This window comes from Tenrec ecaudatus, chromosome 6 (assembly GCF_050624435.1).
Source record: "Tenrec ecaudatus isolate mTenEca1 chromosome 6, mTenEca1.hap1, whole genome shotgun sequence".
Classification (NCBI taxonomy): Eukaryota; Metazoa; Chordata; class Mammalia; order Afrosoricida; family Tenrecidae; genus Tenrec; species Tenrec ecaudatus.
Window position 1 is genome coordinate 31185182 of NC_134535.1, and position 18209 is coordinate 31203390.

Genomic DNA, 18209 nt, shown 5'->3' on the forward strand with positions numbered 1-18209 from the left:
AAAGGCGGGCACTTGTCACTGCTGCCCTTTGAACCGGTCCAGCTCTCCGCCTCCCCCCACACCCTCGACACCCCCCCCCCCAGTAAAGGCTCCAACAACAATACGCAGTAACAATGTTACCATGGAAATGCCCTTCTCTGCGGCCGTTTTGTCACATTCCAAGTCAAGGAGGTGACATGTATTGGGCTGGTTTTACAGCGAGGGAAACTGAGGCTGGTTCACTCGCAAGGATCTAGGTGGACGGAGGAAAACACGTGGCCAAGCGGAAGTGAGGCGTCCCCGAAGGGGGTTGGCGCCAGGAGGCTGCGGGTGGGTGGCTCTGTCCAAGAGCAAGGCTGGACTCCTGGGGTCAGGGCCCGCAGGGGCGGAGGAGAGCGAAAGGAGACACTGATCTGCGTCCTCAGGGGACCTGAGCCAGGAGCGCAGAGGGACGCGGGCTGGGGGTCGCTGGGCGTGGGGGGAAGGGGCATGCGGTGGTTACTCTGGGGTCCGCGTGCCTGCTTCGCAGGCTGGCGGGTGCAGCGGCCTTTTCGGTTGGTCAGCTCCGCCCGGGGATGCCCTACAAGTCATTCTAGAGGTGAAGTGGCCCGTGGTCTGCAGGCTAGACCGGAGCCCAGAGAAGCGATTGGCCGCTAGGCACATTTTCCAAGGCCTCCAAGAAGGATAGGTTGCTACAAATCAAGGATCCAAACTCATTGCGGTAAACAAGTTTCAGTTCGGTCGTCCGTCCTCCTCCCACTGAAATGTGTCTGGTGGGGTCTAAATCACGTGCAAGGACCCGTGGTGGGGGCAGTGTAACCCACCAGCCGGTGCCAATCTGGTTCCCTAAAAATGCCTTAGCAACCCTGTGGGACAGTTCTACTCAGCCCTATAGATTCACGATGAGTTAGAACCACTGGATTGCTATAGGGGTGGGGAGGTGGTGGGGGGTGGGGGGTGGTGGTGGTGATGGTGGTGGTGGTGGTGGTAGTGGTGGTGGTGGTGGTGGTGTGTGTGTGTGTGTGTGTGTGTGTCAGTGGGTTTTTGTTGTTTTCGCACATCTAATTTTCGACCAAAGTTGGCGATAGAGCCAAAGTTCCCTCAAGAGAAAAAACAAACAGAAAGCTTACTGCTATTCCGTGGATTCCGACTCATAGCAACCCTGAAAGACAGAGTAGAACTGTGCCTGTGGGCTTCCTGAATTGGAAATCTTCACAGGGGTAGAAAGCCTCATCTTTGTCCCACAGAGCAGCTAGTGGGTTTGAACTGCTGACTCTGTACTTACCAGTCCAATGTGTCCTTCCCTTAAGAAAATCAGTTCTAATTCCACATCCACATCTCTGTCTGCCTATTAGCTGCACTGGAAACTGGTGGGTGAGGTGTTTTGCTGACACCGTACCCCTACGTTTTTTCCCTCTTGACCTCTGGTTCTTTTTTTTGTTGTGGTGGTTTTTTCAGTTTACAAAAGAGGCAGCCAAGAACGTCAGCAGAAAAATCCACACCGTTTAGTTAGCTTGGCGCCAGTAAGGCCTCAAAGGTCACACTGAAAATAATTGCCTCATAGTTTTGCTCTGCTTCTGACGTAATCCATGGCAGCGGACCACTGGGCAGGCCAAGGACGGGGTGGCTCTTGGCTTTAGTGCCAACAGAAAACTGCTAGCGCTGGGCTCTCCACACCATCCAAAGGCACAGTTCACAGCCTTTCCCTGGGAGTGTTTGCCTAAGGCGGGAGGGGACGGGGTGGAAGGAAAACGTTTCAAGGACCTGATTTGGGAACCTGTCTAAATCGTCGTTCACACATGGAAATGAGCATTAGCTTTTCATTCCTTGCTTAGAGAATCTGAAAGCCCATTTACATTGGATTGTAGAGAAGGCTGTGAAAATCAAACACAAACCCTTTCAAATAATGCTTGATGAAGGTGGCTAATGTCCCTTCCATTTAGAGTGGGCCCGGACTTCAGCACAGGCCATTGTGAAACTCCACTGGACTGTCCCAGCTTCCCAGGGCCTGGAAGGTTGAATTTGCTCTGCGGTGGATCCAACCCGCATCCCGTCCGTCCTCTGATTTGCACTGACATTGCTAACTCAGTCAGACCTCAAACTCAAAGAAGACCTCTCAAATGACCAGATTTCAGAAATTTTAATATTCAAGTCCGTCTGTGTTGGGCTGCTAACCGCAGTTAAGTCTGGAGGTCAAAACCACCAGCCAGGAGAAAGCGGAAGAGGTCTACCCCCTAAAGACTGACAGTCTCGAAAGTCACAGGGCAGTTCTACCTGTCCTAGGGGTCCACGGTTCTTGATGAGCTGCAGTGGGACTGACAGCAGGGAGCCTGGTGTTTGGAGTGGCTTCATTCCCCAGGCCAGTAGAGCGTGGATGAGGAAGGAGAGAGCTCCGTCCAGATCTGACTCACTCCGAAGGAAATGTGAGCAGCCATTTCCCTATCAGCCTACTGTGAGCGGGCACTTTCCGTGCACAGGGAGCCTGTAAGACAGGTGATAACGTGTCAAAGAACAGGATTCCCTGACGGCATGTAGTTGCATGCACATTAGAGGCAAGCAAGAATTAACTGAAACAAACCAACCAGCCTCTGGATGAGGGCTGTTATTTTCCTTGCTGTCCGTGTTTTTACAGTCACTGATTTTGCCACTTTCTGGTGGTTTTGCTCCACGTTGTGCTAAGTAATACTTGTGAATCTATATCAATAACTTTTTGAACATGGAGTAGTAACTAAAGGAAAATGAGAATGCTCAAAACAGACATTTACTCAATTCGTAATATTACTAAGCATGTTGTCATTGAATGCAGAAAGGTTTTACAAAGCAATTTGTGTTGTCAAGGATAGGGATGGGTGCAGAATGCAAAATTAAAAGAATTCCACACACTGATCAAAATAGTCATCTATTGCCACAAACCCTGCTCCCCTGCCCCTTTCTTTTCCACCGATTAGAATGCACCCAGTGACAATGACAATCTTCAGCAATCAACCAAAAGTAATATTATCAACATTGTGGGTTTTGCTACCTCCTCTTTTTAAAGCTTTAGCATAATCTCTTTTTTCTTTTTCATCTTAAAAAATAATTACTGGAAATGAAATGAAATGACATACTTCGTAAATATTAGTACACAATGAACCAAAAGCCAAACTCACAGCCATCGAGTCAGTGACACCTCTGGAGACCCTATAGGACAGGGTAGAAATGGCTTTGTGACTTTCTGAGACTGTAAATCGTTTGGGAATAGAAAGCCTCATCTTTCTCCTGAGGCATAGCTGGTGGTTTTGAACTGCTGACTTTGCAGTTAGCAGTCCAATGCATAACCACTAGCTCTTACTTATTGTTTACTGTATCCCAGACAGCCCATTAGTTTGTTTATATGCACATTGCCTCACTGAATCATCATAAAAGCTTTATGAGTGAAATGAAATGAAGACAAAGATTTTTATCCTTTTGGGGTGGGAGGAAGTGGGAGTGAGGACGTCTTTTTTTCTTCATCTTAATTGCTTAGTCTTCAGAATGTAGAACAGAGCCTGGGGCATATGTGCCGTGTGCACTCAATAAATATCTTCTGAAGGTTGATTGAGTGTGCTCTTGGTTATCTAAGTGCATAGCCAAGATTCAGATTCGAGCCCGTCCATTCCCATGTCTGTGTTCTTAAGCATGGAGTTAAGAACCACGGATGCTTTACTTCCGGGACACTTCCAACCAAAGCAGCTCACTGCTTTCTCTCCCATTCTGATTTACAGTGAGAAACCCTATCGGGCACGGTAGGATTGCCGCTGTGGGTTTCCGGGGCTGTAAATATTGTCCAGAGCAGAAAGCCCCATCTTTTTCCCAAGGAGAAGCTGGTTTTGAACTGCTAATCTTGTGGTTAGCAGACCAACATGGAACCCACTATGCCACCAGGTTATAAAAGACATACCAACTTAAGACAACTTGTCTTGCTGCTCCTGTGGTGTGCCCACCTTTTTATATAAGCCCCTGAGCCTCCATTTGTCACCAAAAATGAAAGTTTCCTGATTGTTGTCTTCATTACAAAAGTAACACGGGGTCCCTGAGAAATTTGAATGGTACGAAAAATAAATTCCAAGTATGAAAGCATTCAGGACTCAAAATAGGGTGAGGCAAATAGGAGACACTGAAGTTCAAGAGAGCCCCACACTCAGTAATCAATATAAATAAACTATTTAGATTCATTATTTTTTAATTAAAAATTAACTTTAAGGAACGACGAGCAAAGTATTAAATGCTCCGTGAAGACAGGGTATCTAAGGCAGGCTCAGGGCAGACGAGAGAGGCATCATCTCTCAGGGCTGGGCAGTCTTGGTTTAAATCGGTGGTATTGTGTCCCTCTGGGATTTTTATGCACTGATTTTGGTATATAAACTCACTGTCCTCAAGTTGATAGACTCATAGCAATCCCATAGGACAGGGCAGAACTGCCTCTGTGAGTTTCCCAGACGGTCACTCTTTATGGGAGTAGAAAGCCCCATCTTTTCCCCTGGAATCGGCAGGTGGTTTTGTTTTCTTGGTTTTTTGGCGGGTGATTTTTAACTGCTAACCTTGCTCTTAGCAGCCCAGCGTGTACACACACACACACACACACACACACACACACTGCACTGAGGAAAAGAAATTAACATCAGCTGTATTAGTAACTTTTACAACTGAGTTATCAATCACCAGAAAGGCCAAACAGGCTAAAATTACTTTCTCCTATAGGCTATATTTAGGTGCCCTGATGGTGCAACGTGTTAAGCACTGAACTGCTAATGGCATGGTTGGTGGTTCAGACCCACCAGTTGTTCCTCCCCAGAAACACAAGGGCAGTTTGTTCCAGGAAAGATGTCTATAGTCTCAGAAACGCCACAGGGAAGTCCTATAGGGCAGTGGTTCTCAACCTTCCTAATGCCACGACCCTTTCATACAGTTCCTCATATGTGGTGACCCCCAACCATACAATTATTTTCATTGCTATTTCATAACTGTCATTTTGCTACTCTTATGAATCATAATGTAAATATCTGATATGTAGGGTGTATTTTCATTGTTACAAATTGAACATAATAAAAACATAATGACTAATCACAAAACAACATATAATTATATATTGTGAAATATTTATTTCTAATGACAAATAAATGGAAGCTTTTCCTGAAGCATGGTGTAGCATGGGTAGCAGTCTTATAATAACAATAGTAGAGGGGGGAGGAGGGAGGGAGCAGAAGGGTAAAAAAGGAAAATGAAGTGATTCCAGGAACCCAAGTGGAAGGGGAATGTTGAGAATGACGAGGGCAACGAATGTATAAGGGTGCTTTACTCAATTGATGTATGTATGGATTGTGATAGGAGTTGTATGAGCCCCAATAAAATGATTTATTAAATAAATAAATGTTTTTAAATGAAAAAAATAACACTAGTAAACTACATTGCTCCATTTTGTGACAGTATGCTTAAAAAGCCAACATCAGTGCGAAGGTTAAGATAGCTTCTTTCTCATCAGATCAGAAATTCTCAGGGCAGTCTTTGCAAGAGCACAATGAAGATCATCTTCCACAACAAGTCTACTTCTGTTTTTAGACTTGATAACCAACAAGATGGAAAACCCTGTTTCACAAAAATATGTTGTTAGAAATGGAATAAGAAGGTACAACAGAGTCGCAGAACAGGATGTGACTGCAAACACTTGATCCAGAATTTTGTAAGTGGCATTGTAGAGAAATCAGTTCTCGCTGCATCGCTGTTAATAAGTTCAGTGAACTCCTCTTGTGCTGCCTCAGGAACATCTTCAACTTAGACTGTGAATGTGTTTCTGGCAAGTGCAGATGGGGTGTCAGAGATTTGGAAAGTGTGATGAAATTTCGTCTGCAAGCATGTGTGAGTGTTGTTTCACAGAAATTATCATCATAATCCTTTTGCCTGGTTCAATGTCACGTTCCTCAAAGAAGATAAGGTAGGCAACATGTAAATTTTATTTCATCCAATTTTTTTGCCAAAGCTGAAATTTCATTTGGAATGAACGGATCTTTTCAGACAAATTGAGGCATGTTGCATTTGGTCCTTGCAGTGATCAATTGAACTCATTCAAGATGTCAAAGATGGCAATCAAGTAAGCTATTTTCTGAAGTTCACTTTTATCGCTGAAAAGTGCTTTGAACTGCGGTCTTGCTTTCTGATTAAAAAACATTTTGAGCTCATCATGAAGCTCAAAAACATGTTTTAAAACTTTTCCTCTCGACAACCATCTCACTTCAGTGTGAAATAGCAGAGCATTATTTGGCTCATCCAACTCGTTGCAGTTGCAAAAACAGTCGACTATTTAAAGTGCTTGCCTTTACAAAATGTATGATGTTTTTCATTACTTCTTATAACTCTTGTGGCAGCATCTTCATTGCTAATATTTGCTGATAAGTTCCAATGACTTTTGGTGACTCAGTACCAAATGTTGAAATCCAGATCGGCATCCTAGCATAGCTGGAGCACCATCTGTGCAAACACCACAAACCTTTTCCCAAGAGATGCTCTTTCAGAAATGAACCAACTGTGTCAAATACATCATGTGCAGTAGTAGTTGTTTCAAGAGGTTTGCAAAAATGAAACTCATCTTTAAAGTAGCCATCTTTAATATATCTCACCAGTAACTGTGAACCAGTAAACTAGTAACTGCGAACAGTTTGCAATATCTGTAGATTCATCAAGCTGGATGCTAAATATTGGAAGTGGAGCAGATTTAATTTCCTGATCAAGAATATCAGCAGACATGTCACCCATTCTTCTGTTTACAGTGTCATTAGATAAGGAAATTGCACTCAATTTCATAGCAAATTCATCTCTGATCATAACTCCCACAATGTCTTTGGCTGCTGGCAACAGTAAATCCTTAGCAATGGTGTGAGGTTTCATAGCTCTGACGATTCTGAGCGACACCCAATATGAAGCTTCAATGGCTGCTACATTTTGTTTGTGGTACTTGCCACCAGTGTCAAGTCTGTGTTTCTTGAATCCATCAGCTAAAATAGTTGGTATCCTTACCAGCAAAGCTCGGATGTTTGCTATCAAAATGGCATTTTAGTTTGTTCAGCTTTATAGATTTGGTTGATAGAACTTCATAACAAATAACATATTGTGGTTTCTCAATTCCTGCTATAATTGTTGAGGTAAAACCATAGTGAAAAAAATCCTCACTACATTTTCCTAATGTTTTTCTCTACACGATCCATTGTCATAGGATGGTTTGCTAATGGAAATAATATATAACAATAGCTTTAATACAAAAAGCTGATACATGGCATAATTCAGTCAATACAGTTCATTAAAGTTTCCTATGATATACCATTCTGTTATTTTTTTACATACCTGTCACTATCATAAGGGGGCAGTATTCACATCAACCACAGCTGAATATAAAAAGAATGATCAGCACCCAGATTAAGTTCCCACGGCGCACGCGCGCACACACACATATTTTGCAGTAGTTGATGACTTTTCAGTACACGATTTTACACTTACCCAGTAATTATAGTTCATGAAGTGTCTTTTTAACCTCCAATATTGCTGCTTTCAACACAGCAGTTGCTTTTAACTGAGTAGCTGCTTTCAACACAGCAGCTGCTTTTTACACAGTAGTTGCTCTCTACACAGTAGCTGTTCTCTACACATGTGTGACTGGCCCACATAAGTACATTATGGCATCAACCCTGTATTTGTACAGGGTGTATGTGATAGGGTTGGCGTGATGATGTCATCATGCCGGGCATTCATATGTGGGCATATCTGCATGTGGGTGGACCCATCTGGAGACAGATAGAGCAGTAGTGTCTTGGTTCCTAAGACTATTGGAAATATGTGTTTTGTGATGGCCTTCAGCGACCTCTGCGAAAGGGTCATTTGGCCCCCCAAAGGGATTGCGACCCACAGGTTGAGCACTGCTGCTAGTGAGGGAGTTGCTTGCTATAAATCAGAATCTCCTCAAGAGCAGTGGGTTTGGTTTTGGAGGGTACTCTGATTTTGGGAGAAAAGGAGATCAGATAAAACACAAGATAATGTAGGATTTGGGTTTTGTTTGTTTGTTTGTTAGCAGGCTGGCCCCCTACTCCCCTTCTCAGTGGGCCATACATAAGACTTGATGGCACTCCACAGCAGCATGTGTGAGAGCTGGCCATCCTGATGTGAGATGCTGTCAGGCTTTGAAACGGAAACATTTTTCTACATTAAGAACGTGTGCTTGAATTGATCGTGCTAAGTGAAGGGTTTTGGCGGGAGCCCCCTTAGATTTTGTGCTCAAAGTGCCTCACTCACTATCCTGCACACATAGTAACTAACAACAACATAGAATGCTTGTGTAATTTTTGAAAATGTCTTTCTCTTTCCTTGGACAGGGCCAGAAGCCAAAATGTCATTCAATCTGATACCACTCATCCAGACTTTCGAAGGTAAAGACAAATTGATCAGCGAGGTCTTGCTGTGGGCCTCGTTCTCTGGGGTTGCAAGGGGGGTGAGGAGAGACACACTAAAGGAGAATGGGACGCCCTAAGGGTAGTGCCGAGAGGTCTCTCGAAGGAAAGAGTTTTTAAAATTCCCTGATGAGAAGATTCTGTTCCACTTTGTAATTCTGCTTTATTCTCTGCAGGGAACCTTATCATTTTTAAAGTATGATCAAAGTTACTTTATGATGGTGATATTTTATTCTCTTGTACCAGCCTTTGACTCTGCCCCTACTCCAACATAAAACCCATAGGAGCAGAGATCGTTGTGGATGAGAGCATGGTATCATCAGTGCCGGGCACACAGTAGAAACTCAAGGGGCATTTGTTGGATGGAGAGAGGCAAGGAAGAAGGGAGGGAGAGAAAGAGATAGGGGAGAAAGGAGGCGAGAGTTAGGTCCAGGCAAACAGGAGCAGCAAGAGGCACAAAAGGTGCACATACATCGCAATCCTACAGGACAGAATCGAACTGCCCTATAGGGTGTCCAAGGCTGTAAATATCTATGGAGCGAGGCTGCCACATCTTTTTACATTGGGTCAACTGGGGGGCTCGAACTGCTGACTTGTTTGTCAGAGAGTAACCACTGTCATACCAGCCTCCTAAAGGTCACGAAGAGTCCGAATCAATCCTACAGCAGTGACTTAAAACAGCCTAAGTCCACATTCTAATCCCTAGAGGCTGTGAATATGGCAAAAGAGGCTTTGCCAATTTATTTAAGGATCTTCCAATGGGTCCTTAGACTAAGCACATTGGTAAAGCCAGGAGATAGGTAAGGAGCCCTGGTGACGCAGTGACTACAGGTCAGGCTGCTAACTGCAAGGTCAATAGTTCAAACCACCACCAGCAAAACCACCAGCCTTTCTCCCCCCCATAAAGAGTTAGAGTCCTGAAAACCCACCAGGGCAGTCCTACCTTGTCCTATAGGGTCGCTCTGGTGGAAGTGACCTGATGCCAGTGAGGTTGGGTTGGGTTTGAATTTGAAATAGGTGAACTATCCTGGAACATCTGGATCGGTCCCACCTAATCCTGAGGGCCGTTCTATGAGGGAGACAAAAAGGAAATGTGACGGTGGAAGCAGAGAGAACAGTTGTCTGCTGGGGTGTCCAGAAGGGATGGAATCTTGATTTTAGCTTTTTTCCTGAGACTCACTCCGACTCCAGCGCTGCAGACCTTTAGGATAGGAAGCGGTGTTGTCTGGAGTCACTGAGCTTGAGGTAATTTGTAAGGAAACGAATTCAGTGAGCGGACGCAGGGGAGAGGCAGGCTGCACCTTTGACGGTTAATGACAGTTTAACGAAGAGTGTAGTGGTAACTAAAGGGGGAGAGAGCTGAGGCAGCCCAGTTCCTGCTGGTAGACTGATGTGCAGAACTAAGAAATCCCACGTTGAAAAATGCAGTGCTAGAGAGAGGCTTCGGGGAATAGTGGAAACCAGTGAGCTTTGCCAGGTGTGGGGTGGGCAGGAGGGCTTGCTAGTACTTGGAGTGAGTTTAGATGTCAGGAAACTCAGGGTTCCGAAATTTAATTTGTAAAATTTCTTTCTAACTGAAAAATGATCATGACTTCAAAGCCCCTAAACCTGTTTGGATGGAGAAAAAGATATCATCTTGTCAATTCCAGACCACTTAGAGACTTAAACACAGGCCTGCAAAATGCCAAGCTGCTAGTGGTAAGCTGAGGCCGAAGTTGTAGGATTTGTTTGGTGGAGGCAGGCACCGTGGGTGATGTAGCGGCCCCATGCTGGGGTCTTGGGGCCCTGTCTGGTCTGGGATTGGTAGTATGGGACCGCAAGCCCAAGCATGCTTTTGGGGCCTCTGTCCTGGCCCTATCGGGAATGCTCTTCCACAATCCGGCTAGCCCCAGGCGGATTTCCGGAACCCCTAGCAGGACAGTATCTTTATAGAAGAAGCAATCCCTCACTATCCCAAAGAGGGACCCCATTATTCTGCCAAAGACCTACTGAATTCCTTATCGAACAATATTGGCTGGTCCGTCAAGAAGTGTGGAAGGCAGAGGAGATGCTGCTTCCCTGGCGAAGGGGGTCCAGGCCCCGCATCTCCTGAGGTCACTCTCACCCTACTCCACCCTGACTGATCGCAGCCTCTCCGCCCGGATCAACACTGGCGGGATCCCAGAAGCGTTGCTTGTGCCTCTGTCCTTTCGTTTTCAGCCGACAGCTTGAAAGATGACGCAAAGGATGGATCGAAAGATGACCCCACCAAAAAGGTCAAGCCGTACAGGATCTTTTTCAAAGATCTCTTCCTTTTCAAGGAAAACGAGATGGCAGAGAGGAAAAAGGTAAGGTGGTTCATGAAGCCAGCAGTTCCTGTTCATTGGAATTGCATCACTGACGTGAACTCCTCGCTGGGTTTGAGACACGGAGTCGGATACTGATGCCTGAGGCGCGCATCCAGTCCATGGGGTCGGGGTCTGAGGGATTGCCCCTGTAATCGGGGAAGACGACACCACCCCCAGCACCACGCCCACCGCACAGTGGGAGATCTCCGTTTTTTAGCCCAATGCCTGTACTGTCGCACAGTTTCAAAACTGGGATCCAGCCTGCATCGAGTGGGTAGCCTGGCAGCGCGTAAAGCCACCGCACAGCTAACAACTGTGCACCTGAGAGTCGATGCGTTGTCAGAAAGGCGGAGAAAGGGACCCGCCCCTTGGTTGGGGAGATGATGGAGGCCGTGGTGGGGGTGTCACGTGCGCACGCACAGACTTCGTTATGAGAGGACAGAGCTGAGTTCCGTAGAGCCAGTCACAATAGGGCAGCTCTCTGTGACCTCACTCACAGGAAATGCCCAGAATGGGCTCCCGGATAGCGGGCACAGCTTATGAGCAGTGGTTACCAGGAGCAAGAAGGACTCGTTGCTGACGGGGCACTGAGCTTCTCTTCTGAGTGAGGGGTGGGGGTGGGCTGGGGGTGACCCATGAGAAACCTACGGTTACTGTTGGTTTATGTAAAAAATGTGGACATGGCCAATGTCTCGAGATAGATAGACCACAATAAAATGCTTTAACGTTTTTAAAGAGTAAGTGGAATTTTGCCAGGCGTAGAGACTGTGGGTATGTGGATGTGTCTGGCTAAGGGCATGTGTATGTGTGTGAAGAGAAGGAAGTGGGAGTGCTGTATTTAGAATTAGTCCGGGGACACTAAATCATCATTGAGGCCCATTTCCCCTTGTGCCCGGCAGAATCTCCCTACTTATATGATCAGACCTTTGACTGCCTGCGGCACACTGCACAAGGGTCCCTTTCTTTCCTCCCAGAGGGAAAGGCTGACTAGAAGACCCTCTTGGTCCTCATTGTTGTGGGGTGCCACCAGCCGGTGTACAACAGAATGAAATATTGTCCGATCCCACACCATCCTCACCATTAAGTTTGAATCCATTGCTGCAGCGCCTGCCTACTAATTAGAATGAGAAAAATATATAGAAAGGCTTAACAATGGATTTATCTGCAAACGTGGTTCAGTTTTGTTGAAGATTAATCAAATGGGGAGCCTAATTTTTTATAACCCTGTTGAAGACCCGTTTCTAAGATTTTGATTCCACAGAATCAACCCTTTTAAGTCCGTGGCATTTCCAGGTGTGCCTCTGCATTGAGGGCATGGCAAAGTGGTGACAATAACAGCGGGACATTTTATAAGCTGAGAGAGGGGATGTACTTGCCTCGCAGCAGTTCAGTTACATGGTTTTTGCTCAGTTTCACATAGGAGGGAAAGGGAAGCTAACCAGTCTTTCAAAGATAAGAACTTGGGGTTGTTTACTGTATTCGTCATCATCTGACAAGGGAGAAAGGGCTTGTTGCAATGATCGTTTATACGGGATGTATATTTTAAGACAACATTATTTGGATATCTAAGAATTTTTTTCCCCCTGGGACAGGAGAAATTTATGAGCCGCAGCATGAAAGTGCATCAGAAGTCGACTTTTTCGTCCCGAATGAAGAGTCGCTCACATCTGGGCCAGATAGCTTTTTATGCTGATGGAGGCACCTCGCCTGAAAACTTCGGACTCGATCCCAAGCTTATTCTCAGGTTAACAGAAGGTGAGTCTCCTTTACTGCTTGTAGGGACATTGTTTTGGATTTCCAGTGGGAGTGTCCGGGTGGAGGCCTTTTTGAGGATAGGAAGTATGCATCTCATAACTGAGCGCTGAGGGTCTCTGCAGACGGGTTTAAAGCTTGGTAGCAAATCTATTTTAAAGAAAGAAATGCCATTTCCAAAAAATCAACAGTTGCTTTTTTTCATGGCTCTATTCCTGAAAACTAGAAAACTCACTGAGGCCTGCTCAATTCTGACTGCTAGCAGTTCCCCAGGGTTTCAGGCTGTAACTCTTTACAAGAGCAGGGATACTCCTCTTTCTCTCTCAGAGCCACTGGTGGGTTTGAACTGCTGATCTTGTGGGTAAGCAGCTCACGGCATAAGCAACTACAAGACTCTAAGGAAGAAAGGCACTACCAAATGAGAATTGCATTGAAGTTGTTGGCAAACACAGATAGAATGCAGTCAGTTCTAGAAGATGAATAAACCTAGAAATGGTCTAAATATAGGAAAACCCTGATTGCCCATGCTGCAGAATGCCTCTACCCAGAATCCCGAAGATACGAACAGATTAAAACCAGACACACAACCTTAGAAAAGTCCCTAAGTTGGCCCGTGGTTTCAAAAACGTAACCTGGTTGTGATGATTTTCAGAGGCGTTGTGTTAGGACACGCCAAGGCAGTGTTTGATGCTCTGAGACAGTGGGCCACGGTCGTGGACGCCACCTACTTATAGGTCAAGCAGTGCCCGTTAAGGAGCTAGAAAGTTTAGTGGCTCCAATGAGGTTAACGGGATTGGTGTTTGGATGATAAAGTCATTAAATCTTTCCCCAAAAGAATTTTTTTAATTAAAAAAAGAGGAAGGAAAGGAAAAGGAGGGAGGGAGAGGAAAGGAAAGAGAGGGGAGGGGAGCTATATTGTGTCATGGATTTGCTTTTAAGAGCTTTAAAGACATTTCTCTGGCTCCCAAAATTAACACACTTTCCCAAATATTGACGGGCAGGGGCTGGAACCTTCAGAGCAAGAAAACCACTTAAATCTTTAGACCCAATGATGAACAAGGCAAAAAAGGAAACCATGTGAACATATTTAGAAGATCATGTAGTTGTATATTCCGCACAAGAATTGTGTGTACCATATATACTCGAGTACGAGCCAACCCAAATGTTAGCCAAGGCACCTAATTTTGCCCCCAAAACTGCATTAAAATGTGCTGAAAAACTCGACTTATACACGAGTATCTATGGTATATGAGAAGGGAGCAAATGATAGGCCACGACCTAGCCAAACTTATGCTGTGGTAAGAAGCCACTCCTACGTTTCAATGATGTACAACAGAGGTTTATTTTTTGTCCCTTGCCGGGGGTGTGGCTGGAATGATGCCAGAGGGAAAGAGAACCTTGCTGTCGTTCTGGAAGCAGCCGCTTGGCAGCAGTGTGCAGTATGCTGATTCTTATTTCACTGGCTCGCTCCAGACAGAAGTGCCTGAGATCAGGCGAGTGGGGGAGCGCATCCTCTCAGGGAAGGCCAGTGGATGTCTGGAAACAACAATGTAAGCAGCCACAATCAGATGAGGAAACTGAGGCTTAGAGAGAGTAGATAATGAACTCAGGTTTCCTCAGCTAGTGAAAAGGTGGGGGCAGGGTATGACCTCAGATGACTACAGTCTCACTGGAAGAGAAATAATACTGCCTAAGTCGCTTGTCTACATTTTTATTAAGATTCTTTGCGTCAAGTTCCATAATCACTATGCCCTGGTGCTGCAAGAGTTGAGCACTGGACTGTTAACAGAAAACCAGCAGTTCACCCACTTAACTACTGCAAGGCAGAAAGAGCTTGTGATACACTCCTGAAAACATTAATTAACTCAGATAACTCACTGCCACTGAGTCGGTTCTGACCCCTTGGGTTTCCAAGATCTGAAGTCTTTACAGGAATAGACAGTCTCCTATTTCTCCCGTGGAAAGGCTGGCGGGTTTGAACTAGTGACCTTGTGGTTAACAGTTCAATAAGTGACTCACTGTGCTACCAGGGCTCCTCCCTTACATCCTAGAAAACCCGAGGGCCAATTCTACTCTCTCACATTCAACTGCTTTGAGTCTAAAGCCACCTCAACAGTACCCACCAACTATAGCATCAAGCCGCCTTCTTCAATATGAACTTCAATATGAACTCACTGATTATTTGGGAAATACTTATTTCATTTCTACTTCTTCTCACATGTTAATAAGAACTTGATTTTATACTATATCTTACCGGTTTCCTCTATTGATAGTGTGTGTGTACCTTTCCAGTGTGAAGAAAACTCCCCCTGCCCACCCAACAGTTTTATTGGCATATACTTCACACATCATACAATTCAAGTTCATCACATCAAGAAGAGTTGTACAATCACCACCACAATCAGTTTCAGAACATTTCCTTCATTCATGTACTCTCCATGTCCCCCACCTGCCCTGCCATAGCCCGCAAAGAAACCTTGACATGAAACGTGAGGTGTTGTGAGGTGGTAGAACTAGTTGCCATTTTTTCTTCTTTCCTATTAATAAAATTTGGACTGCGATTCCCCCAAAACATTTTGATGAAGGACTATGTTTAGATTAGCCAGGCATGATGATTTAAAACATCTCAGACTTCTTTACTGTAGCACAGGCTATGGATGTGTAAAACTCAGGGTGTTTTCTGATGTCACTCACTAGCTGTGTAAACTTGGACAGGCGTCTTGACACCTGAGCTTTAGAATTTTGTATCCCAAGGCAGAGATATTAATATTCACCATACGTGAATTATTGGGATGAAATGAAATAGTTTATTCCAAGTGTCTGATAAAGTTACTGGACCGTGGTGAACACAAAATAACTGGTAGTTACTTTAATTAAATTAACTTTTGAGGAGGTAAGAAAAAAGTTAATTCAAAGATACAGTATTTTTATTAAACTCCAGCTACATGCTCTGTACACCAATTTAATTGCTTAGCTTTTATTTTGTACAACATCTTTGAAGGGCAATGAAGTAAACCAAAGTCTGTTTCCATTTTCTTTAAAGGTGCAGACACAAACAAGACTCTCCATGAATTTATTCATGATCAGAGAGACCGGTTTCTGCTTGAGGTAGTAAATAAAAATACATTATTTTTCTTTCCCCCATTAGCCATATGGTGACTTCTTAAGCTGTGTTTACCTGGACAGTGTTTTAGCTTCCCACAGCACGTGCTGGTTTAGGAGCTGAACGGATTGGTTCATTCCTGTGTGTGTTCATGCCGACAACGAAAACCTGTTGACTATTTGGAGTGGTTACTGTGTTACAGGCATTGGAAGAACAAAGATCCTGCCCTCAGAGAGCGTATGTCCTAGAATCCCAGACAGGGTTCTCTCTACTGCCTGTGATGTAGTCCGAAATTTTCTTCTTGAGTTGTGATTCTTAAACTGTCCTCTGCATCACCTGGAGGGCCCCTGAAAACCCACACTGCTGGCCCGTATCAGAGTCCCTGAGTCATCAGGTCAGCGGGCGGTCCTTGAAAGATGCATCCCAAGGAGGCCCGAGTGGCACAGTTGGGTTCCACCAGCTGCTCCGCGGAGGGTGCAGGGAGAGAGGAGGCTTCCTAGTCCTATTATTATGCAGCAGTTCTCAACCTGTGGGTCCCCTTCCCTTTGGGGGTGGAACCACCCTTTCACAGGGGTCACCTGATTCATAACAGTAGCAAAATGACAGTGATGAAGTAGCAACGAAAATGATTTTATGGTTAGGGAGTCACCACAATATGAGGAACTGTATGAAAGGGTGGCCGCATGAGGAAGGTGGAGAACCACTGCCTTAGTGAGTTACGGTCTACAAAGGCCTCAGGGGCAGCTCTACCCTGCTCTACGGGGGCGTTATGAGTCAAATCCCCCAGTGGCAGTGAGTGTATGGTTTTGTTTTTTAAGTTAGCAAAGAGCAGTGTGGCACAGTGGGTGCAAGTGCTGGGCAGCCCACCAAAAGGTTGACGACCCACCAGCTGCTCTGGAAGAGGAGAGGCGGCAATGTGCTTCTCCTGAAAGAGCAGGAGCCTCGGAAATACTATGAGCCGGGACTGCTCTGCCCCCTCGGTGCCTGTGTGTGCGGATCGACTCCGCAGTGGCGGGTGTTGTGTTTTGTTCTCAGCAAGTCCCAGGGGATGTTAGTCCTGCTGGCCTGGGACCCCACGCGGAGGGTCACTGCTCTGGTTCTCGTCCCTTGTCTCATTTATCTCCCCATGAGCCGCAGAGCACCCGAGAAGCCCAGAGTATTCCAGACTCTGCGGGACTTTGGATGGAATGTGGTGGGAACTCTGGGCCAAGAAACAGAGCAATTCTTCCAGAAGCCCCCCCAAAACTCCGTAATCCTCCCAGCTCCCCCTGCAAAGGAGGACCCGGCCCCAGGATGGGGTCTTTCTGAAAATGACAGCCGTTTATTCTGCCGGCAATTGCTGTTAGCTAGACATCAGGCCCCATAATTGAAAACAGGGTTATTTAACATTATATATGCATATCCATTTGCTGCAAACGAAGCCCAATCAATGGGAGAGCCATCTCCCAGCAAATGGGTTGGATGGTGTTTATACCTCTATTGCCGAGTACCTAATCATCTAAGGGAGATGGATAATCGGCCCCAGTTTAAACCTCTGATAGCAACGATTAAGTTAAAATGCATTTGATTTCGCATTATTTGACTTTGCACTTTAGGGTTCCAGTCCAGGCTGGTTAACCCTCTCCTCTGCTGCTAACAGAAAGCAGCATCAATGGTTTCACTTCAAAGTCAGAGTCATCTCGTTATAAATAGAACCAGGTGTCCTTGCTTGTCAAGGAGTTTTCCCTGAGTCTGAGTTTGAGCCTTATCATTCAGTTCTGCTGGTATCACTGAGGCCTGAGATGTTTTAAGATGATATTTAATAATACCGGAATATGTAAAGACATGCGGAGCAAAGATGCCTGGTTCCCCCTCTCTCCTATCCTCCTTCCCTCTCCCTGCCGCAGCCCCCACCAGTGTGTGTGTGTGTGTGATGCAAGGGCCTGGCATTTCCATTAGCAATGGTAAAGGAGGCTGTCCACGTGGTACACGCTCTCTGTCACTGCAGACTGAACTGAGTCCACTTACAAAAGATTTCTAATAGCGTTCAAAAACTGAAGAGGCTTCGTGGCATCTTTGCAGGAGCGCTGGACCTGAAATTGACCCCCCATACACACACCTTTTTAAAGCCAACTGGTTGCTTCATTCCCCGAGCCGTTTTCCGGGTGATTGGGTGCCGTCCGATGGGTTTTGTCCATCTTGATCACCGCTTTGGTGCCACCATTGAAAGCAGCTGGTGTGCGGGGTAGGCCTCAATGAGCTCAAGCACTTGGTGAAGAAAGGAATGATGGATTTCCCCTTAGAGGATCTGGGTGAGGGATCTCATTATTTCACCTCCAAATTATCTTTTTGACATATTTAAGACTCATTTAAGTTACAGCATGTGGCTTCACAAAACCGAGTGGTTTGCTTTGCATTCAGTAACAACAGAAATGGAAGCTAGGTGTCAAAGCTGTGTTGGGCACCTCGAGAGGCCTGTTGCTGGGCAACGGGTCTTTGGCATTGCAGCCATGGAGCCTGCCGACTTCCAGGGTCATCCTTATTGGAGTACAAGTCCATGGTCTTTCCCCATGGAGTCAGTCTGTGGGGACTAGCCAAGGGAACCGCCTTGGGGAGGAT

General features: G+C 45.6%; 1 protein-coding gene across 1 annotated transcript in view; it reads left to right on the forward strand.

Annotated features, from left to right (window-relative positions):
- The first annotated feature begins 8368 nt into the window (after positions 1-8368).
- The window catches only part of CCDC38 (coiled-coil domain containing 38), a 44994-nt gene continuing 35153 nt past the window's right edge, over positions 8369-18209 (forward strand). The window contains exons 1-4 of the mRNA XM_075553213.1: positions 8369-8408; positions 10629-10756; positions 12349-12511; positions 15552-15616. Of these exons, the coding sequence (XP_075409328.1) occupies positions 8369-8408; positions 10629-10756; positions 12349-12511; positions 15552-15616 (396 nt within the window). The remainder of the gene's footprint in view (positions 8409-10628; positions 10757-12348; positions 12512-15551; positions 15617-18209) is intronic.